At 49.5% G+C, this 23340-nt stretch overlaps 1 protein-coding gene across 1 annotated transcript in view; it reads right to left on the bottom strand.

Moving 5' to 3' along the window:
* Positions 1-23340, bottom strand: part of RBM19 (RNA binding motif protein 19) — a 101769-nt gene that overhangs the window by 639 nt on the left and 77790 nt on the right. The window contains exon 24 of the mRNA XM_083717081.1: positions 12812-12927. Coding sequence (XP_083573207.1) covers positions 12836-12927 — 92 coding nt within the window. The 3' untranslated portion in view covers positions 12812-12835. The remainder of the gene's footprint in view (positions 1-12811; positions 12928-23340) is intronic.

Raw genomic sequence — 23340 nt, 5'->3', positions numbered from 1 at the left:
CCATGGCTCCCTTCACAGAATCTTGGGAGCTATCCAGGGTGCTGAAAGTTGCTAGGGGACCTCCCCATCACCATTCCCCTTCCAGAGCTACGTTTTCCAGAATTCTCTGGGAACAGGGAATGAAGGTTAAGCCAGACTGTTAGGGGGGTCACATAACAAGCACCCTTAAGCCTCTATCCCTCTTCCCAGGGAACTCTGGGAACTGTGGCTCTAGCAGAGGAATAGGGGTCTCCCAACAACTCAGCATCCTTGACAACCCCCAGTTTCCCCAATCGTATGGCATGAATGTGGCTTTAGTGCTGCCCCTTGCGAGGAGGAGGGAGACGAAGCTGGAATTTGTTGGCTCCACCTCTCAATGGCTCAGGCTCCACCTACGGCATGGGCTTCCCACGTTCTGCCCCACTGGACTCGACAGGCACCTGTCGCCTCTGAAGCACACTGCAGCCGAGAAGGTTCGGACAGACAGAAAGCAGTTCCGCAGATGCAGATCTAGGTGCTTGCAAACTATAAATGCGAAATAATTGGTTTGAGGGCCATTGGCTCTGCAATGACATCCGGCACAGCCCACCACCCCACAACTCTCCCCCCTCCCCACCCAGCAAGAATTGAAGAGCTTGGGGAGGGAAGAAAGTAAAGAAGGAAAGAGGGGAATGCAATCCCATCTGGGCAATGCATCACGCTGAAAACGGCGCCCCGCATTAAAAATTCACCAGCCAGTGAATTTTCAAGGGATTTGTAGTAATTAGATGACAAAATGCTGGCAAATCTCAAGCTTGCCGAAGATGTTACTGAGGGGTCAAAGACTCGACACTTTTGGCTGGGTAATTTGTAAGTGTCAATCACGCTCAGCCATCAGAGGGAGAGGCAAAGCTCTGGCGGCTGAATTCCAACTAAGTCCAAGGCTCCCAGCCCTTTAGTCACTCTCTCCCCTCCACTCTGCCTCCTCCCCGAATAATCTCAGAGGCCTGCATGCAAATGCAGAGGCTTCTCCTTCCCCTCTCAGACTTAATTCATTTATTTATACCCAGCGCCTCCAGAAGGAGAGAGTGCAAATTCCCTGTCTACATGTACCAACGATGCGCGCACACATATTCTGCGGGGATTCGCTCCCACAAGAGGGCCACCAACTTGGGAGAAGATTAGCACAGGTTCATGGGGGGTAGGGTTACCAATGGCTGCCGGCCATGATGGCTGTCTTTTGCCCCCGTTGTCACGAGGCAATTTGGCTCCGAATGCAAATAAATAAAGCAGGGATTGGAAATCTCTGACCCTCCAGACGTTGTTGGACTCCCAACTCCCATCAGCCCCAGCCAGCATGACCAATGGCCAGAGATGGTGGGAGCTGTGATCCAACAGCGTCACTGGTTCCCCAACCCAGTCTTACATTCTTAGGCATCCAGACTAGACTACTGCAATGTGGTCTGTGTGGCGCTGACTTTGAAGACTGTTTTTGAAACTGCCAATGGCCATGGAAGATGTAGTTATGCAACATATCTGGGGATAGAGGTTCCCTACTAATGAGCTAAATCTTTGAGCTTTCCTTCTTCTTTTTTTTAAAAAAAGTACAGCCAAAATAAATTGAGGGTAGCTTGCATGGTACTCTGAAGGTTGTCCATGAGGAGTGCATTCCCAGCTAATGTCAAGTTTCCCACTTCATGCTGAGGTGTGGCACCTATGCTTGACTCTTCCTCTGGTCTGGGACTCTTCCCACTGTCTGAGATTGCTGGGCATTGCTGGCCCAGGTTCCTTATCCTTGCCTTAAGTCAGGGGGATAGGGAACACTGGGGCCTTCCAGATGTTTTGGAACTCCAACTACCACAATCCCTTATTCCCGGCGTTCCTGGCTGAGGCAGATGGAAGTCTTGCAACATCTGGAGAGCAAAAGGCTCCCCCACCTTCTGCCACAAAGCAACGTTGATTCGTTTAATCGGATGCCTACTTGTAAGCACTCTGGTCCTGGACTTGCCTTGATCCCACCTGCTTCAAATGGTGATGGAGAAATCGGTTCTAGTCTCAATCCAGGCACTGGGACCTCAAGCACTGTGGTCCAGGGACACAGAAAACTGCCTCATATGAAGTCACAAATCCGGAGGGCAGTCCCTAAGACAGTTGGATGGCGCCTTGTACGCCTCCTTCCAGCAACTCCTGAAGCCAGGCTGGTGCCAATCATCTTGCTCTGCTTCCCTTTGGACCACATCAGTCTTGTCCTCTGGGCAGCCCAGGACCTCCATACACACTGCCCAGGCTTGCAGCAGGTCACTTGGGTACTGCCAACACAGTGGCTTGACTTCACCTACAGGCACACTCCATTGTCTCTCAAGACAGATAGATGCCAACAACAACCGAGTCAGACTGCTTTGGTGCATCAAGCTCAGTGTTGTCTGCATTGACAGAGCCACTGCCAGGCAGGGGGACTCTCCTAGACCAAACTGGAGACACCAGGGATTGAATCTGGGACCTGCATGCAAAGCAGATGATCTGCCACTGAGCTATGGCCCATCCCTTTACAGACACAGGAATACAGAAAGGTACCTAGGCAGCATCTTAATAAGCAGAGACATCACCTTGCCGACAAAGGTTCATATTGTTAAAGCTATGGTTTCCCCAGTAGTGATGTATGGAAGTGAGAGCTGGACCATAAAGAAGGCTGATCGCCGAAGAATTGATGCTTTCGAATTATGGTGCTGGAGGAGACTCTTGAGAGTCCCATGGACTGCAAGAAGATCAAACCGATCCATTCTGAAGGAAATCAGCCCTGAGTGCTCACTGGAAGGACAGATCCTGAAGCTGAGGCTCCCATACTTTGACCAGCTCACGAGAAGAGAAGACTCCCTGGAAAAAACCCTGATGTTGGGCAAGATGGAGGGCACAAGGAGAAGGGGACGACAGAGGACGAGATGGTTGGACAGTGTTCTCGAAGCTACGAACATGAGTTTGACCAAACTGCGGGAGGCAATGGAAGACAGGAGTGCCTGGCGTGCTCTGGTCCATGGGGTCACAAAGAGTCGGACACAACTAAACGACAACAGCAACAGCCTTATACTGAGTCAGGCCATTGGCCTATCCAGGTCAGTATTACCTGCACCTCAGAAGGTGGCAGGCTCTCCTTCATCAGAGGCTTTTAAACCAAGGTTGGATGGCCATCGTTTGGGGATTTTTCAGTTGCAATTCCTGCTACCACAGGGGGTTGGACAAGATGAGCCTTGGAGATACCTTCCACCTCTACAGTTCTGTGATTCTGTGAGAGCGGACGTTGCTGTGACTCAGCTGAGCAGGCAGCGGAGAGAGCCAGGAAGAAGTTAACCAGGGCCCCAGGCGCCAAATGGGAAGCCCCCGCCAAGGCTGCTAAGCTGTCAGCCTGCCAGCCTTGCTCTCTCCTCCGTCTGCTAACAGAGATGCCTATTATTTTGCTGGCACCCTGGCCCTGGTTTGCATATTTCACTGATTCAGGTCACATCGCCGTACACACACATGCCACAGCCAACGTCTGTTGATATTCTCGGTCTCTCGCCCAGCTCCAGTTTGAGGTGAAAGCCTTCCTTATTAGCCAATTTGGATACCCATTTACTGTGAATTGCTCAGCCTGATTATTATTCATGAATGGATAAATCTGAAATCTCAGCTCCCTGCTACGCCATTTCTCCCTCTCCCGAATGAATACGCTTGGAGGGGGGAAACAGGGAGGCAGAAGTGCCGCTCGTTCTCCGGGGCGCAAGGGAGGGGGGGTGCCTTCTTCCCTGCAGCTCCAAATTGGGGGGGCATTAAACCCTATGGGATCCGATGCCCCCCCAACTGAGAAACACGTGGATTTTTAATCCCCACCCCCAAATATAAAGGGAAGCGGCATGGCAAAATGCATGTTTGCTCCTAACTTGGCAGCGAGGGCAAAGGAGCTTCCTGGATATATAACCCGAGGTTTGGAAATGAAGGTACTGTCTCTATGCACCTGATGCCTCCCTGCAGGAAGCACAGGCAGCTGCCCTGTAATCCAATTAACACAGCCCCTTGTTTAAACTTCCCGCTTCCCCACCCCACCCCCTTTTATTTTTGAAAGGACAACCTAAGACATGGCCATCCTCAAAAGAACCACCTGAGGCCCCTCGCACTCCCATCGCAGAGGTTGTGTGTGATCCGTGCTGCGCCTGCCCTCTGATTTTTCGAGTCAAGGCCTTGGTGTTAACTTTCCAAATACCAGGAAGGGATCCTCAAGCCTATTACAGTCGTACCTTGGATTCTGAACACTTTGCAAGTGGAACGTTTTGGCTCCCAAATGCCGCAAACCCATAAGTGAGTGTTCCGGTTTGTGAACGTTCTTTGGAACCCTAACATCCGATGTGGGTTCCATAGCTTCCGACTGGCTGCAGGAGTTTCCTGCAGCCAATCAGAAGCCGCGCTTTTGTTTCTGAACGTTTTGGAAGTCGAACAAACTTCCAGAATGGATTCCATTCGACTTCCAAGGTACGACTGTATTATCCTCAGGCCTGTTGCTGCTGCTGCTGTTGTTATGCCTGATCAGGACTCAAGGCAGCTAACAGGTAAAATAGGAACAGCTGAAACATAGGGGGGAGGGGGGGGAGAAGCAAACATTTTAAAAAACCTAAACATTAATAAAGTCAGAACTCTCTCTCTCTCTGATCTATTAAAACATAGTTAATTACAATGAAAACAACACAGCACCAGCCCTTTCCTTAGAAGACCAAGTCCCCCAAAGCCTGCTGCAATAAAAAAAGTCTTCACCTGGCAGCAGAAGGACAAGGAGAGAGCCAGTCTGACTTCCCTAGAGAGGAAGTTCCACAGTCTGGGAGCAGTCACCGTGAAGGCCCTGTCCTGCAGCCACCTCGAGCCTGCCTGTGAGGGTGGCAGGATACAGCCCTCCAGGCCTCTCTCTAACTGGCCAATGGAACTCTCCCCAGGACATACCCCATCTCCCCAGACCACATACATTTTCCCAGCCTTGCTTTCTATCCTCTGTTAGTAAGAAGGTAAGAAGAGCCTGCTGGATGAGGCCAATGGCTCAGCAAGTCCAACATCCTGCTCTCTCAGTGGGCCCAGAAAATCCCTTTGGGGGCCCGCAAGCAGGACCCAAGCACAAGATCATTCTCCCCTTCCTGTGGTTTCCAGCAACAGGTGTCCATAAACCTCTGGCGATGAAGGCCAAGCACAGCCATCATGGCTGGTCACCACGGATAGCCTTGTTCTCTATGAATTTGTCCAATCCTCTTTAAAACCATCCCAGTGGGTACTCCTGTGGGAGTGAGTTCCGCAGATTAACTCTGCATGAAGCAGTCCTTCCTTTTATCTGTCCTGAACCTTCCGACACTCAGCTTAATCAAACATCCACGAGTTCTACTGTTATGAGAGAGGGAGAGAAAAACTTTTCTCTACCACTTTTTCAAACCTTGCTGGGTTGTCTCCTGGCTTACCTGGATGGAGAATGGGGAGAGAGAGAGGAATGTGTACAGAAGCCAGTCAACTGTACAAAGGGGGCAGCAAGTGCATTGTTTGCTTTCCCCACTTTTGCCTATGGCTATGCCCACCAATGCAGGCACCTTGCCGCTTATTTGAGCTACTGACCTTCCCCACTGATCCCCAACTGCCTCCTCCATTGACCAAGTAGGTGGGAAAAGATCTCTCTCCGCCTGAGGCTCTGGAGAGCCAAGATCAGTCACGCCTAAGACAAGCCCTGCAGGATCAGGTCCAAGGCTCATCTGGTTCCAGCATCCTCTTCTCACGGTGCCCAACCAGATGCCGTGGGGAAACCCTTGAGCAGGACCTGGGAGCAACAGCACTCTCCCCACTTGCGATCCCCAGCAACCGCTGCTGAGAGGCATGCAGCCTCTCTCGGTGGATGCAGAACATAGCGGGAGGGGCTAGTAGTCATCATAGATAGCCTCCTCCTCCATGAATTTGTCTAATCCTGTTTCAAAGCCACTCAAGTTGATGGCCATCACTGTCTCCCCTGGGAGTTTCATTGTCCACGAGTCCTAGTGTTATGTAAGAGGGAGGAAAGCTTTGCCCTATCCCACTTTCACTGCACCAGGCACCATGGGATTAAAGACCATCTGAAGATGGTTCAGAAACTTCAGCAAATTTAGGCAGCCCAGTTGGACTGCAAGGATATTGCCCCTAATCAACATCTGATAAGCATGAGTCCTTCCCTGGCTGATGAACAAAAAAAGTTAACTCCTCGACCGCCACCACATCTTTCCCACCTCTGGAACCCAGACATTGGAAGGCAGCCCTGTGGATGAAAGTTTTTAACGCCGAATGTTTTGCGGTGCTTTTATGTTTTGCTGGAAGCCGCCCAGAGTGGCTGGGGCAACCCGGTCAGATGGGCGGCATATAAATAATGAAAGAATAATAATAATTATTATTATCATCATGTTTTACCTTCCTGCTCGTCTCACTGAAAACAGGAGGGAGGATTTTTAATAACTCCAGAGGTCCGTTAACGACAGGCAGATATAAGTCTTAAAAGCTCCTTTATTCTGGATTGCCTCAAGCAGGTGTGGGGAACCTTTAGCTCTCCAGATATCTCTTCCGAACGTAGAAATAACCCTTCTCTTTCGAGTAATTAACAACAACAACAACAATCATTGAAGCAAACAAGCCAACTGGAGTGTAAAATGTGAAGGGGCAGGATCCAGCCTTCCAGATATATAAAAGTGAATTATTATTATTATTATTATTATTATTATTATTATTATTATTATTACTACTACTACAATAATAATAATAATAATAATAATAACAACAACCTGCACTGCCTCAGTGTTATCTTCAATACAAGAAGAAAAACAGCCAACCAGCCAGTGCTCTTAAAAACTACTTAAAAACTCTTAATTAAGATTGAAGTTTCACCCACTCTGGTGTAATTAATGAATTATCTTGCAATTCCCTCCCCCACCACTAAATTCAGTGTGATTAGAATATTTCAGGGGAAGAGGAGCAGCATTTATTTATTTATTTATTTATTTATTTTAACGCCCGCCCCCCCCCCCCGCACACCGCCCCCAAAACTCATCATGGAGGCCAGAGTCTCCTTTTGACAAACTGTCAACAAGTGGTCCTTGCAGCTGTGTGTGCAATTGTCCATCAGAAGAGTTTCCTTTTATACTCGTAACAAAACAAAACACAACACTTTTTTAAAAAAGCCCCAAACAAACCCCTGGTGAAAGGAGATAAAAATCATTATTGAGGTGTGTGTGTGTGTGTGTGTGGTTTGAGATATTAAAAGTCTTCATCAAGGCTGGAAAAGGGGGGTGGGGGTGGAAACAAAACCAAACCCAATCGTGTGCTGCGGGTGGGGAGGGGGAAATCAAACGGTTAAATTGATTTTCATAAAAATGCAAACTTCAGAAAGCGCTCTCTGTTCTCTTCAACCCCTCCCTCCTCACCGCCCCCCCCATCCCAACCTCTGGTGCCTTTGAACATCTGACTGGCAAGCATTTCATATTTCAATCTCAGCAGAACAAATTGAATTAGATGTTGAAACCAAGCTCGCCTCTGTACGCGAAAGCCTACCTGCTCTGCCTGCACTAATCCTTTGCCTTGCTACTGCAGGGGAGGCAGCTGGGGGGGGGAGGAATCCACCCTGCTATGGAAGACGGTATGGGGAGGGGAGATACATGCTGCCTGTGGCTGAACACTTTTGCTGCATGCTTGTTAGGGGTGTCCGTCTCGCTCGTTATTATCCATGAGCATCACTTGCAGCTGGGAGTGCTGGAGTGGGAGGCCGGGAGGCCAACAGTAGGTGGCGCCAGAGCCAATGATAGGTAGAGCCAACTCAATCCTAGATGGGTTGCCTGCATTTGTATCTCCAATGCAGTGTACATGGTTCTCTCTCCCCCTCCTCATTTAATCCCCACAACAAGCCTGTGGGGTAGGTTAGGCTAAGAGGCAGGCAGGGACTGGTCCCTTCCCCAAGGTCCCCTAAGAGAGCTCCGTGGCCAAGAGGGGATTTGAACTGCTCTCCGAGGCACTAATAGACCACTCTCCACTCTTAGCATTTATATGGGAGCCAGGGCTAGGCGATATCTGGTTTTCAACATTGCGATATATCACCAGCTGAACATTGCGATATACTGATATATCACGATGTCTGAAATAAGGATGGAGCTATGTAGAGGCATTGGCTGGCTTCATGGTTTTTACGGCAATGTGATTTTTGCATAACACACACACACCCCACGATTTGCAATATATTGCCAGGTCAAAAATTATGAAACCAGTATCACGATATGGACTTGAAACTTTTTTTGAACTACCTATTGATAACATCGCCCCGCCCTAAGGGGTGCATTCATTTCAGTACACGGTTCTCAGTGAAGAATTGCCACCAACACCAGCTGAAGATTGACCTACGTTACATAGTGTGTTGATTAGAGTTGGCCACCGTGGTCCCCCCCCTTGGATGACTCCAACGCCTATCATCCTTGACCATTAGGGCTGATGGGAGCTAGAGTCCAATGGCACTTGGCAGGCACCATGTTGGCTGCTTCTGGTGTAAACCCAGAGGGAGGGAGGTCAACAGGAGGTGGCGCCAGAGCTAATGACAGGCACAGGGAATGAAATTCTAGTTTTCTCCCCATCCTCCTCCTCCTTCTCCTCCCTGCTGAATTATACACCTCCTGGACTGCTTGCAAGTAAGAAGGCAGGCAGCTGGGGGCTGTCTGAGAGCAGACTACTAGCCATGATGGGTACATTCTCCAGTTGCTGGAGGGGAGAATTGTTCTCATGCTCAGGTCCTGTTTGCAGGATTCCCAGGAGCATCTGGTTGGTGACAATGAGAAGAGGATGCTGTGCTAGATGGACCTGATCCAGCAGGGCTCTCCTTGAGATGTTCTTGAGACTGAGCTTGGTGGAACAGTGGCCCAGGAGCCCAAATGGACCAATCATCTCCACCGCTTACAAGGGCCAGAGGCTTGTAACTCAACTTCCTCTGGTGTTTTCTCTTGAAATTTAGCATGGTGCAAAATTAGCAGTGCCTACTGATGTACAGAAATGGCTGTGAGCGTATGTGGGTTGTTGTTGTTCTAAAATAGGGATGTCCAACCGGTTGACCATGATCAACAGCTCAATCCCCTGGTGATAGCAGTCGATCGTGGTCTTATTTTCCTCTGCTGGGGAAAAAGAGCACGATTGCATTCATGCATGGTGGCAAAAATGGAAGATGGAGTTATCGCTGCTGGTGCGTTTGGCAGAACTCTAGCGCCCCCCCCCTCTAAAAAAAAAAAGCTCAACAACTTTGGGTCCCCCCATGGGTTGATCACTGCTAGTTTTTTCCCCCAGGAGTAGATCACAGTCTCTTGGGAGTTGGACGTCCCTGTTCTAAAACAAGGAAAAACATTTTGTCCCCAGAAGTGGAAATAATTATCCCAGATATTTGGGGGAGGAAAACATCTTTTACATACACTTGGCAAACAAAGCAGGCTTCGCTGAGAAGCGAGCAAACTCTGTCCTTAAGAAACAAGAAGGTTACGGATCATAATGCATGTTGGTGCAGAAACGGATTTAGACCCAGTCTTTAGGGGAATGTTTAGAGGATGCGGGTGGTTCTGTGGTCTAAACCACAGAGCCTAGGGCTTGCTGATCAGAGGGTCGGTGGTTCGAATCCCGTGACGGGGTGAGCTTCCGTTGTTCGGTCCCTGCTCCTGCCAACCTAGCAGTTCGAAAGCAAGTCAAAGTGAAAGTAGATAAATAGGCCCTGCTCCAGCGGCAAGGTAAACGGCATTTCCATGTGCTGCTCTGGTTTGCCAGAAGCGGATTAGTCATGCTGGCTGCATGACCCGGAAGCTGTCTGTGGACAAACGCCAGCTCCCTCGGCCTATAGAGCGAGATGAGCGCCCAACCCCAAAGTCGTGGGCGACTGGACCTAATGGTCAGGGGTACCTTTACCTTTAGGGGAATGTTGGATCAGCCTGGGTCACCCCATCCATAAATACATAAGCAGAGCTCTGCTGGATCAGGCCAATGGCCCATCTAGTCTGGCATCCTCTTCTCACAGTGGCCAACCAGATGCTTGTTGCAGGACCTGAGCACAAGAGCCTTTTCCCCTCCTGTGCTTTCCAGCAAGTTACGTTCAGAAGCATCACTGCTTCTGACTCCTGCAATCTCTGGCTGCCGTCAAGGCATCTCTCCCTCTGTGATGGTTCAGAGTTTCCCCACCTCTCCCCCTTTGAGGTGCCATCACTGATCTGCATGGAAGACGGTCGCAGACAGCCTGCAATGGTGCGAGGAGCCCCCCAGCCAGCACCCGCATTACCTGAGACCATGTGCCCTCCCTCCCTCCTGCTTCTGGCCTATTGCTGTGTGGCACTCTTGCTGATGGGGTGGCCGCAACTTACTCCCCACCCCCTGGCAGATTACTGGGCTTTTTTTTGGAGACCCCTTGGCGGCGGGGAAGCCTCTCGAGTGGCGGCTCAGGGCTCCATCTGGCCAACAATTGCCTCTCGAATACACCTGCCTCCGTGGTGGGAGGCATTGGGGGGCTCTCGTGATGAAAGGGAAGCTGCCGGCTAATCCCCGCCAGGTTAAGTCGCAGCCACCTTCCCACTGCGCTTCTGGAATAAGCACAGGGCCTCTGGAAGAGCTCTTAATTTCAGGGTGCCTCTGGATGCCTCTGACTCTGACATCTTCCTCTGGAGAGCACAGCTTGGATTCGGGGAGGGGGGGTGGGAAGAGAGGGGAGGGAGGGCAGCAGCCAATCTCGATGAGGGCCAGCGCTCAATGCCAGCAGCAGCAGCCAGAGGGAAGGCTTGGGGAACGTCCAGGGTGTCCAAATATCTGAGAGCAAAACACTGCCTTCTGGCCTGTGAGGAGGCTTCAGTGAATGAAGGCAGGCCTTTCACCATAAGCCCAATCAGTGGCCCAGATTATGAGGCTTGCCCATATGGGCGTAGCCGGGGGGTGCAGCTGCCCCCCCTCCAAATCAAGTACAGTGGTACCTCGGGTTACAGACGCTTCAGGTTACAGACTCCGCTAACCCAGAAATAGTACCTCAGGTTAAGAACTTCAATTCAGGATGAGAACAGAAATCGCGTGGCAGCAGCAGGAGGCCCCATTAGCTAAAGTGGTGCTTCAGGTTAAGAACAGTTTCAGCTTAAGAACGGACCTCCAAAACGAATTAAGTTCTTAACCCGAGGTACCACTGTAAATCAATAAAAATACTTAACTAACTAACTGACCAACTGAGTCGCAGATAGCTCGGTTCTGCCCCCCCCCACCGAAGTCCTGCCCTCCCCCATCATATATCCTGCCTATGCCCATGCTTGCCCACCTGTCATGGTTCTGCAGCAGTCCAGGATGAAATGGCAAGATTTGGGACAGGCAAAAGCAGAAATTTCTTCATGCACTGCACAGTTAAACTTTGGAACTCACTCCCACAGGAGGCAGTGACAACCAACACTTTGCAGGGCTCTGCTCTGCCTCCACTGTCAGAGGCAGCCATACTTCTGAATGCCAGATGCTGGAAACCACAGGAGGGAAGAGGGCTCTTGTGCTCAGATCCTGCTTGGTGGTTTCCCAGAAAAGGCATCTGGTTGGCTAATGTGAGAACAGGATGCTGGACTTGATGGGCCACTGGTCTGATCCAGCAGGCACTTCTTATGTTCAATATTTATTGAATTTACACCCTGCCCTTCTGTCCCCCCCAAGGAGGCAAACAGGCACACAATTCAAAAGCAAAAGCAACCTGAAATGGCTAAGATGTTATAAATTAAGACATCTAAATATGGTAGAGGAGGACAGCGCTCCCCCAACTTTGCAGTCCCCCTCAGGGTGGGGTGGGGGCATGAGGGAAAACAGCAAGCATGACTTCCAGAATCTAGGTCCTTCATTTTAGAGAGAAGGAACGGTTTCTTCTGCTTTCTTCAATTGTTGTTGATCAGAGGAGCTTGGCCCACTAGGGGAAAACTGGACAATGCCCCACCACGTTCGGACTGCCCTCAACCAGCCCCCACTTGCCTGCCTTCTTAACTGCAACCAGTCCTGGGGGCAGGTTTATTATTTTTTTGAACTGATATACCACCCTATATCTGGAGGTCTCAGGGTGGTTTCAGAGGTCTCAAGGCTGTTAGTTTCCTCCTCCTCCTACTTAATCTCTGTATTCTCCTATTTTTAATTCAACAGGGAGAAGGATATGAGGACAAAACCAGGACCTGCTTGTTATGGGCTCTGGCTATTGTTGGCTCTAGCCCCACCTACTGGTGGCCTTCCTCCCTTCTGCCCAATCGGAATCATCCGCCATTGCCTGTAAGTCTGGGGTGCCCTACTTTGAGCTGAAGCCTTGTTGCTCCAGGTCAAAGGCAAGCTTCCAAACATGCCTGGCTCTTCTGCCATCCTTTATACTTGCCCACATCCACTTTCACCCCCGGTACTGTCCCCCTGCCCAAAGTTGACCACAGGGGAATGCAGCCCTTAGGCTTCAAAAAGACTGTTGACCTATTGGCAACATTATCTCCCACCTTCCCTCCAGGAGCTTAATCTGACGTTCAAGATTCCTCCCCCCTGCATCTTTATATTTCACAATGACCCTACGAGCTAGGTTAGGCTGAGGGGCTGAGACTGTGGTCCCCAGGTCACCCAGCATGCTTCACGGCTGAGCAGGGACTTGAACGCTAGTCTTCCAAGGTCCTAGTCCAGTGCTGTGACAACTACACCTTACTACACCCACCTGGCCTTAGCGGAATGATAGGAACAAAAGAGGTTTACAATTGGATAGAGGATCCTCTCTTACACCTTCTCTCAAGTAGCCTTCCCTGTTATCAAGTTAACAGTAGAGAGGAAGAAAGAGAGAGATCCCTCCCCTTACCTCATCGTTTTGGGGCCAGTGGCATTAGCTGCTTTCCTCACCCCCTTCATCCTCCAGCTTCTCCAGGATTTCTTCCAGAACAGCTGATCGCTTTGTTTTCTTTGCGGTCGGGGAATCTGCAAAGGGCCAAGTGAGAAAAAGTTGAGGTTGTGTTGAGGGGGAAGCAGGCAGCTGTCGCTTTGTGCTCCCAGCAGCCAATCGGCATGAAGACATTCCAGCTAGGACTGGGAATGTGTCCCACCTGAAACCTTGTTCTCTGGCAACACAAAGTTGGGTGGGACAATCGACAGGCTCAGTAGAAGACAGTTTCCTTTCCGTATGTTCTGCCAACGAGCTTTGGCCCTTCCCAATGGGGTACAACCCATCAGAATATTCCCCTTCGAAGATCCCCACATCTGTTATGGATGTTTGGCAACTGCGACGTATGTAACATGACCTCTGGAACTTTTTATTCATTGAAGAGGTCGTGATGTGCTAACTGGTCCTAACCCCAACCCCAACCTTTTCTGTGTTTTATATTCTATGGATTTTCTAGCAAGAATCTCCAGAAGAGCACACATGGTTGTTTTCTCTGCCTTTCCCTCCCCCAGTGTGAACAAATGAATCAATTTATTTCGGTCGCTGACCAGAGTGTTCTCCCAATGAAGCTCTTGCCAATCGCTTCTCTGCCGCAAGGGCAGCAAGGTGATGCCACTGCACAAAGACCGCCAGAAACCGAACCTGCCGCGGCATAATGAGAGCTCGGCGGTGGCAGCAGCAGCAGCTGATGGCGGTGGTGGGAAGAATGGGGAGCTGGTGTGCAGATGCAGGGGAACCCCCGGGCAAGCAAGCCAGGCTGTGGCTCTAAATTCGGGAGAGGAAACAGCTCCCCATCCCCCACCCCCAATTCAGGTGGGGGTGGTGTTGGTAACATGGCAGGAACTGAGGCAGAAGGGTCACCGAGTCCGGTCCCCTCCTGCCGCGGCTCTCTCCGCAAGGCTGCTCCAGCCAGCAATCAGAAAAGACCCTCCAGGCAGTAACAGATGCTGCTGCCGCAGCCCAAATGTGGTCACCTCTGGGGCTGCGGAAGGGCAAGGCAGGGTGGCTGCAGCTAAGGATGTAAGGAAGGTCCCCGTGGGGTCAGGCCAGAGGCCCACCTAGCTGGCGCCCTGCCCACCAAGTGCCACGCGGGAGCTTGCAAACAGGCCACAAGGGCAAAGAGCTTAGCCTGCAGAGACGGCAGCGTTCAGAGTTGCACTCTGCTGTTTCCTGACTCCGACGGCTACGCCCTGTTGGAGGCAGCAAATGCTTCCGAATACCAGCTGCTGAAGACCACAGGAGGGGAAAGGGCTCTTGGGCTTGGGGGTCCTGCTTGGCGGATTGCTACAGGCATCTGGTTGGCCACTGTGAGAACCGGATGCTGAACAAGATGGGCCACTGGTCAGGCTCGCGCAATTCCGCTGCAGCGCCGCACTTGGATTTCCCTGGCTGTGGCCTCACGGTCCTGCCTTTATCTTTAGGTGGCTTTGCCTACTGCCTCAGAGCAGCCCATGAGGAGCGTTTAAGATGCAGGAGGAAAGAATTGCTCCCTGCTCTGACTGCTCACAGGGACGCGGGTGGCGCTGTGGGTAAATGCCTCAGCGCCTAGGGCTTGCTGATCGAAAGATCGGCGGTTCGAATCCCCGCGGCGGGGTGCGCTCCCGTTGCTCAGTCCCAGCGCCTGCCAACCTAGCAGTTCGAAAGCACCCTCGGGTGCAAGTAGATAAATAGGGACCGCTTTCTAGCGGGAAGGTAAACGGCGTTTCCGTGTGCAGCTCTGGCTCGCCAGAGCAGCGATGTCACGCTGGCCACGTGACCCGGAAGTGTCTCCGGACAGCGCTGGCCCCTGGCCTCTTGAGTGAGATGGGCGCACAACCCCAGAGTCTGGCAAGACTGGCCCGTACTGGCAGGGGTACCTTTACCTTTACCTTACCTGACTGCTCACTGCTATGAACTTGAAATATTTCGTGGGCACCACACACACACTTTTCCCGAAGGGGTGGAACAGGACCTCTCAAAATCCCCACTTGCCGGAGGGGAAACTGAGGAAGGAGCTGAGAAACTGGCTGGGTCGTAAAGCGGAAAAGAAGAGGACGTGTATTCCTGCCCCCTACACCTGACCGACAGCCATTAGCACCACAACCACACTGCAGAATGTAGAGCCCCACTAAGTATAATTAACGGCCAAAGGAGGGCCTTCTGGCAGTTCCTTCACTGCGAGACGTGAAGTTACAAGGAACCAGGCAGAGGGCTTTCTTGGTAGTGGCGCCCGCCCTGTGGAACGCCCTCCCATCAGATGTCAAGGGAATAAGCAACTATCTGACGTTTACAGTGTTTCCCAACCTTGTGCCTCCAGATGTTTTTGGCCTACAACTCCCATCATCCCTAGCTAGCAAGACCAGTGGTCAGGGATGATGGGAGTTGTAGGCCAAAAACATCTGGAGGCACAAGGTTGGGAAACACTGGTTTAGAAGACATCTGAAGGCAACCCTGTCTAGGGGAGTTTTTAATGACTGATGTTTTAATGTATTTTTAATCTTTTTTTGGAAGCCTCCCAGAGTGACTGGGGAAACCCAACCAGATGGGCAGGGTAGAAATAAATAAATAAATGTAGAAATAAATAAATAAATAAATAAATAAATAAATAAATAAATAAATAAATAAATAAAAATTATCCTCCTCCTCCTCCTCTTAGCATCTCTTGCCTCACTGTGACACCTTTGGCTTTCTTGCCTTTTACCCCCACCGTACTTTCCTCTGCTCACTCCATCTCCATTTCCTTTTGTTTCTCAGCAAATTATTCTTTACCCTTCTTCTCTAGCAACACCTTAGAGCTTCTTCCTGCTTCTAGACTCTGAGAGCCGCCCCCTCCCTGCCCATCATTTATTGCATGCTTTGCCCACATTCCAAGACTGGCCCTTCTCCTGGAGACTGTTCGCCAGCATTCCGTGACCTCACACTATTTCAACCAATCCTGGGTGCTGGTGGGCAGAATAGGGGGAAATGAAGTCTCCCCACTCCTTCACCAAACTAAGTTTGGTTTAACTTCTGCAGGGCAAGTGTCAGTGATGGAATGTGGAAAGAGCATGCAAAAGGTGGCAAACAGGCTTCTTTTGGGGGAAAACCTAGGGAAAGGAAGAAAAACTAAGCAGTTGGCAGAGGAGTAAAGGTGAAAACACAAAGCCATATATATATATATATATATATATATATATATATATATATATATATATACTTTCGTAGATTTTCACGGGTACAGGAATGCAGGTTTTGGTGTCCTCGGGTGTCTTCCCGTGTAAAAGTTGGGGTGTCTAGGCGACGTTTCGACGAGGTCTCACTCGTCATCTTCAGGCTGGTGCTTTCGGCTTCTTGTTACTGGAACAGAGCGGGATCTCAATGTTTGAGTTCCTATAAATACTGTAGAGGGGGTGTGGTGTCTAGCCTCCAATGTTCTGGGCAGAGAGGAAGTTCCCAGGCTAGTGTGCCTTTTCTTCTTTTGTTCCTTAATTACTTGAGAGATACCTTGAGTGATTTCTTGAGTGATATCCTGAGTACCACTTAGGTGGGTCATTAGGTGTGGATTAGTTGCTAAAGTCTTTGTGTCTTGACCTCTTGAACTTTGTGAAGAGTTTTCCTGAGAAGATGGCTGTATTGCACTTAGTTGTGCTTTGGCTTGGCTTCGTGTATAGGGGCGAGCTGTGGTTTTGTGGCTTGTGTCAGCCAGATCTGTGTAGGGATTGCAGGGGGGTGCAGCATCCGGAGGTGCCACCATGGATTGGCTACTGGATGGTGTCAGTAATTCATCTGTGGAGAGGGTCTGGGTTTGGGTCTGGTGTGGTTGATTGGTGTTGGCGTTCTGTGTGCCTCTGGATCTGGTGTCAGTTTTTGTGGGGAGGGCTAATTTCCAGATGTCTGGCAAGCGGGATGTGTCGTCACGCTTGTTCATGTTGTGAGGGTGTTTCTCTATCTCGATGGCTTCCAAATCCTGAGCCTCGAAGCCATCGAGATAGAGAAACACCCTCACAACATGAACAAGCGTGACGACACATCCCGCTTGCCAGACATCTGGAAATTAGCCCTCCCCACAAAAACTGACACCAGATCCAGAGGCACACAGAACGCCAACACCAATCAACCACACCAGACCCAAACCCAGACCCTCTCCACAGATGAATTACTGACACCATCCAGTAGCCAATCCATGGTGGCACCTCCGGATGCTGCACCCCCCTGCAATCCCTACACAGATCTGGCTGACACAAGCCACAAAACCACAGCTCGCCCCTATACACGAAGCCAAGCCAAAGCACAACTAAGTGCAATACAGCCATCTTCTCAGGAAAACTCTTCACAAAGTTCAAGAGGTCAAGACACAAAGACTTTAGCAACTAATCCACACCTAATGACCCACCTAAGTGGTACTCAGGATATCACTCAAGAAATCACTCAAGGTATCTCTCAAGTAATTAAGGAACAAAAGAAGAAAAGGCACACTAGCCTGGGAACTTCCTCTCTGCCCAGAACATTGGAGGCTAGACACCACACCCCCTCTACAGTATTTATAGGAACTCAAACATTGAGATCCCGCTCTGTTCCAGTAACAAGAAGCCGAAAGCACCAGCCTGAAGATGACGAGTGAGACCTCGTCGAAACGTCGCCTAGACACCCCAACTTTTACACGGGAAGACACCCGAGGACACCAAAACCTGCATATATATATATATTATACAGATATCTCCTTTACTATTTCCCAAACTCAGAGAAGGATCAAGTGAACAGCAGAGGCTCACTGTGAACATTCTTTGCAAAACACGCCCCCCCCCTTCTGCACTTCCTCCGCAATTTTAGAAAGCAGCTCTCCATGTGGGGAACAGCTGTTCAAAGCCCGATCTCAGCCATCAAAACACCCATCTCAAACAAACAAATAAAATGTACTTGCAGGACTCGGGGAGAGGGTGTAAAATAAACACATAGGACAAGCTGCTGCATTTTCTTTTAGCATTACAGCTGCTTCCGAAGATAAACAACAAGTAAATGTCACAAAACATCAATACGGGAGAAATTAACCTGACAAAAGCCGTGCTTTCCCCTGTTCCGTCCTCGACCAAACAATTTTGCATTTCTGGAGTCCCCCCATCTAATGATTTTTTTTATTTTTCCAATTAATTCCTTGACAGAATGCCAGGACCAAGTTGTACTTCTGGTCTTGTACTTTTTTCGAATGTTGCGGGAGATGGAATAGGCGGCGGGTGGGTGGGGGAGTGACAGGAGCCCTTCCTATCCCACCAACGACTTGACGTAGCTTTGTCCAAGCGTCAGAGCTGAGAGCCAGGGAAGGCGTCATTTGGTGTGCCCACACCTGTTTTAGGGCTGGGACAAGATTACGATTTGGCTGCATGCATTTATTTATTTTTTAATGGAGGTAAAAGTCATGTCTTGTCTCTACAGATTTGCTAACTCACTCTTACTAAAAATAAAAAAATCTGATTGGGGGGCTAGGTGGGTGGATTTTCATTTTAACAAAAGAACCTAAGACGAGTATGCTGGATCAGGCCAGTGGCCAATCTAGTCCTTCTTTCTTCTTTGGCAATCACTTGTAGCCAAGTAAGATTGTCTTCCATAAACACGGTTTTAACAATGAGTTCATAAGTGACTTTGGAGGCCAATTCTCCTTCCTCTTAGCACATTTCTCCCTTGCGTCCCAAGTTTGAGTGTCTTCAAAACCCATGACATATTTGTTCTCCAACTGGAGCGCTTGCAGGCCAGTGTTTCCCAGTTGTCAGTGTTTATGCTACATTTTTAAAGATTTGCCTTGAGACAGTCTTTAAATCTCTTTTGTTGACCACCAGCATTACGCTTTCCATTTTTAAGTTCGGAATAGAGCACAGTGGTACCTCAGGTTACAGATGCTTCAGGTTACATACGCTTCAGGCTACAGACTCCGCTAACCCAGAAATAGTATCTCGGGGTAAGAACTTTGCTTCAGGATGAGAACAGAAATTGTGCTCTGGCGGTGCAGCGGCAGGAGGCCCCATTAGCTAAAGTGTTACCTCAGGTTAAGAACAGTTTCAGGTTAAGAACGGACCTCCGGAACGAATTAAGTACTTAACCCGAGGTACCAGTGTAGTTGCTTTGGAAGACGATCAACAGGCATCCACACAACACGACCAGTCCAACGAAGTTGATGTTGAAGAATCATTGCTTCAACTCTGGTGATCTTTGCCAGCATCCTGTTCTCACAGTGGCCAACCATAAGATGCTGGCAGAGAACCTGCAAGCAGGAGATGAGCCCAACAGCACTCTGCCCACCTGAGATTCTCGGCCTAGCGCCTCTGACAGTGGAGGCATTGTGGCTCATAGCCTTGTCCTCAATGCATTTGTCTATTCCTAAGCCATCCAAGTTGGTGGCCATCACCGCCTCTTGTGGAAGTTAAGTTCCATAGCTTAAATTTGGCTTGGAATCCATTTTATTCCCTCCCCCTTGATTTTTTTCCTTTCTCCTTCTGTGTTGGAACTCCTATTTGGGGACTTCCCTGGCTTTTTTCTGGCCCATGTAGGACCAGTCTGGATAGTAAGCCTTGGTGAAGACTTGATGTTTTTATCCCCAAAAAGTTTTTTATTGAGTTTCCACTGAAATGAGGCTGCATTTTAATGTTTAAATGTTGTATTTTAATCTTGTTTTTTTTTTTTAATCTGTATTTCAATCAATTGTTTTTATATTTGGTGTTAGCTGCCCTGAGCCCGGTCTTGGCTGGGGAGGGCGGGGTATAAATATATATATATATTTATTATCATTATTATTATTATTAACTATCCAGTTAAGCATGAAGAATGCATGAAGAAGTCATTTTGTTCTATCTGTCCTGATTCTTCCAACATTCAGCTTCATGGGACACCCACGATTTCTAGCATTATGAGAAAAAACTTTTCTCTACCTACTCTCTCTGTGCCATGCATCAATTTATAAACTTTTCACATGCCTCCTTTTACTTGCCTTGTCTCCAAACTAGAAAGTCCCAAGTGATCAGGAGCCTAGTTATGTCACCCCTTGCCTGCAGAGCTGGCAGCCTCTCACCCTTTTTCAAACACCCTCCCTTGTGGAGTGTTCCCTCAGTCTCCTCTCACCTCTTCTTGAGAGTCATCTGGGCAGCTGCTGCCCCTGGTCTCTGAGGTGCCCCCTTCCACCCCAAAGAGAGGTGCCTCCTCACACTGCCCCACAGGAGCCTGGGAAGCCCTCCCTGGCCAGCCCCAGAGGCACCATTCACCTGCAGAGCTTGTAGCCAGAGCTGCTACAACAAACAGATGTGCAAGCCCTTGGGAGGGAGAGAGGCAAGAGGGTATCAGAGGAGGGAAGGAAGAAAAGAGGGACAGAGGCCAGTGTTGCCCGTGGCACCCCTGACCATCATTCATGGCACCCCAGGGGGCCATGGCACACAGGTTGAAAACCACTGCTTTATAGTTTAATTTTTTGATTGTTTGCTTTCTTTCTCTTGTTTTGCACTTTTTTGCAATAACTTTTAAAAAAGAAGTTTCTTAACCACTCTCTGTGCAAAGATTTCAGAGGAGTTGTGTGTGCCGTTCTGCACAAAGACCCTTTTGCAACAGCTTCATTATTACACAGTGAAAAATGAAAACAGGGGACTCACCACAAGTTACAAAACTTTCTGGATAACCATCTACCACCTTCCTATACCCATGATCCGGGATAAGAAATTGTGCTATTTGATTGTTATTTTGCATGCATTGCCTAAACACCGGATCCTGGCTTACGGTAATTTATCTGCAGGGTGGGTTTGTTTGTTTTTTAGCTGAGCTTCCTTACTTTTTAAAAAATAAAATATTAATTATTTTTTTGTCTGGGTGTGCTGGAACAGATATATGCCCAATGGCTCAACCAAAAATCCACCTATATCTGTAATCAATAAAGTTGTGGCCGTTGCTACTCCAGATCATTATCTGCTTACGTTTATTAATCACATCTTACATTTAACCACTGCCTGGTGGGGGGCTGCGGCACCGTGACTGGGCCCACAATAAACTTACTTCCTTTTTGGTGAGTTTTCCCAGAAAAAGCATTGTTTATCTGTATGGCGTTGCTATATGTTGAAAGAATTTAATAAAAATTGGGAGGGGGAGAGAAAAGAAACAACACAACACAACACAACCAGGCTTGGATGAAGCACTTCTGGCAAAATCTGCTCTCATCATTTCAGCGCCTGACATATGAAAAAGAGACACACCCGCCTCCCCACATCCTGGACTCCCACGACCTCCCAAGCTTTCCATTTGCGTCTCGTCCCGCCCCCCTCCGTCCAAGGCGTGCTCGCTTCCCCCCCCACCCTCCATCCCAAGCCTCAGCCGGGCCTGAAAATTTCCCCTCCTGTCAGTTTAATTCTTTGATCGATGGGGAAGAGCAGGATGCTTGGCCTCGCGCAGCTGGCCTCCCAAGTTACCCCTGGCAGGAGACCGCCGGCCCTGCTGGTGACGGCTGAGTGAAATGTTTGTGGAGCGCACGGAACACAAGTCAATAGTAATTTAGCGGGATTGGGAGCGGGCACCTCCTCCGCACGAACCGCGGCTCCCGAGAGGGGGGAAGTGTGCACAGGATTATTACTGGCTCACTCGGAAATATTTCCAAAACAAGCCTCCGATTAAAGGGGGTGGGGGTGGGTGGGGAGGAAGGGCGGGGGGCCACAGGAGCCGGCGGCTGCCGTGCTCGGCACTAAAATGTCTCTCAAAACCATCACGGAGCTCGCAAGCGGAGAGAGAGAAATTCAGGCAGTCACGAAGGAAGCTGGTTGCTCAGCTTGGGAGCAGAAGGAATGGGCGAGGCTCAGGATTTGGAGGAAGCCTTGCTGGGTTCTGGAAGGGATAGCGGTGCTCTTGAGAGGCCTTGCAATCCAGAATATGGACGGTAAGGCTGTCCGGGATCACTAGGTACAACGGCTACATTCTCCCTCCTGTGTCAGAGGTAAGATGTCTCCAAATACCAGCTACCTCTGGATGCGAACGGGATCCCTTCTGGAGCCCTGTTCGCTTCATGAGCAGAATGCAACCCGCGTCTGCGCATGCGTGGGTCGTGATTCACTGCTTCTGCACATGCGGGTGACATCATTCTGAGCGTCTGCGCATGTGGCGAAACCAGGAAGTAACCCGCGTCTGCGCATGTGTGGGTCGTGATTCACTGCTTCTGCACATGCGGGTGACATCATTCTGAGCGTCTGCGCATGCGGCGAAACCAGGAAGTAACCTGAACCGAACGTAACAAGAGGTGTAACCTCGGGTTAAGTACTTAATTCGTTCTGGAGGTCTGTTCTTAACCTGAAACTGTTCTTAACCTGAAGCATCACTTTAGCTAATGGGGCCTCCCGCTACCGCCGGAGCACGATTTCTGTTCTCATCCTGAAGCAAAGTTCTTAACCTGAAGCACTATTTCTGGGTTAGTGGAGTCTGTAAGCTGAAGCGTATGTAACCTAAAGGTGCCACTGTACTGGGAATTGCAATTGTGTTGCTGAGGTTCTGAAGCTGACTGGGTGACCACTGCCACCAGCCATTGGCTCTCAGCGCAACCTGCCTCACAGGGTTGTTGTGGTGATTAAATGAGGGTGGGGGACCACGTACACCACCTTGAGCTCCTTGGAGAAAAGGTGGGTTATAAATGCAATAAATAAATAGATGAAGAAAGCAAAGTTCCCATGCGTAAGATCAAGGAGACGCAGCAAACTGAGCTCTTGCAATGCCAACGTTCAACAGAAGTCAGGTTACGCCAGTGAGGCCAACGAACGGTACTTGGGGATGTCACTTTTAGAAAGCTTGGGGGGACACAAGGTGCTCCAAGGCAAGATTAAGAGACATCGAAGCCAGTCCCTGCAACACAATGAGAGGAACTTGACACCGACTTCAACAGACAGGTATGGCTCAGGAGGACTGGTGTGTCTCGTGCGTATAAGGATTTGCCAGTATTTTGTTTAAGAATATATCCCCCACTTTAGTATTAAAGAAAAACGCTTCAGTGGCGTACAAAACTCAGCAGTGCAAAAATATTGATTGCCACATCATTATAGCGGCGGATAAAACACAAAGCCCCAAACTGCTGAGCACGGGAGCCCAGCTTCAGTGACCAGATTCAGCACCTTGGGGGCAGGGGAAGCCTGGGCAAATAAAAAAGTATTTAAAAGACAATCCAAAGCAAATTAATAGAGGGGGAATCCTGTACGGTGGAACGGAGAGAGCTCCAAAGGCGCTGGGAAAGTCAGCCAGGGAAAAGATGTCAAGTTTTTACAGGATAACCACATATTCAAATAACACAAGTCGGGATATATATGAACTAAGTTGGAAAGACAGAGGAAAACGATAATAGCTGTTCTGAAGCTGAGGTTTCCAAGGAGGTCCATGGAGGCACAATTCCTCTCTTGAGGGTCTACATCCTCTGAACGTCCCCCACCCCATTCACTGCCACCTTCGTCAAAACCCAAAAGAAATACAAAGGTGCAAAGTGGATTCCCTGCAAA

Source organism: Podarcis gaigeae, assembly GCF_964106915.1.
Source record: "Podarcis gaigeae genome assembly, chromosome: 16".
Taxonomy (NCBI): domain Eukaryota; kingdom Metazoa; phylum Chordata; class Lepidosauria; order Squamata; family Lacertidae; genus Podarcis; species Podarcis gaigeae.
This window is presented reverse-complemented; position numbering and strand designations above follow the sequence as displayed.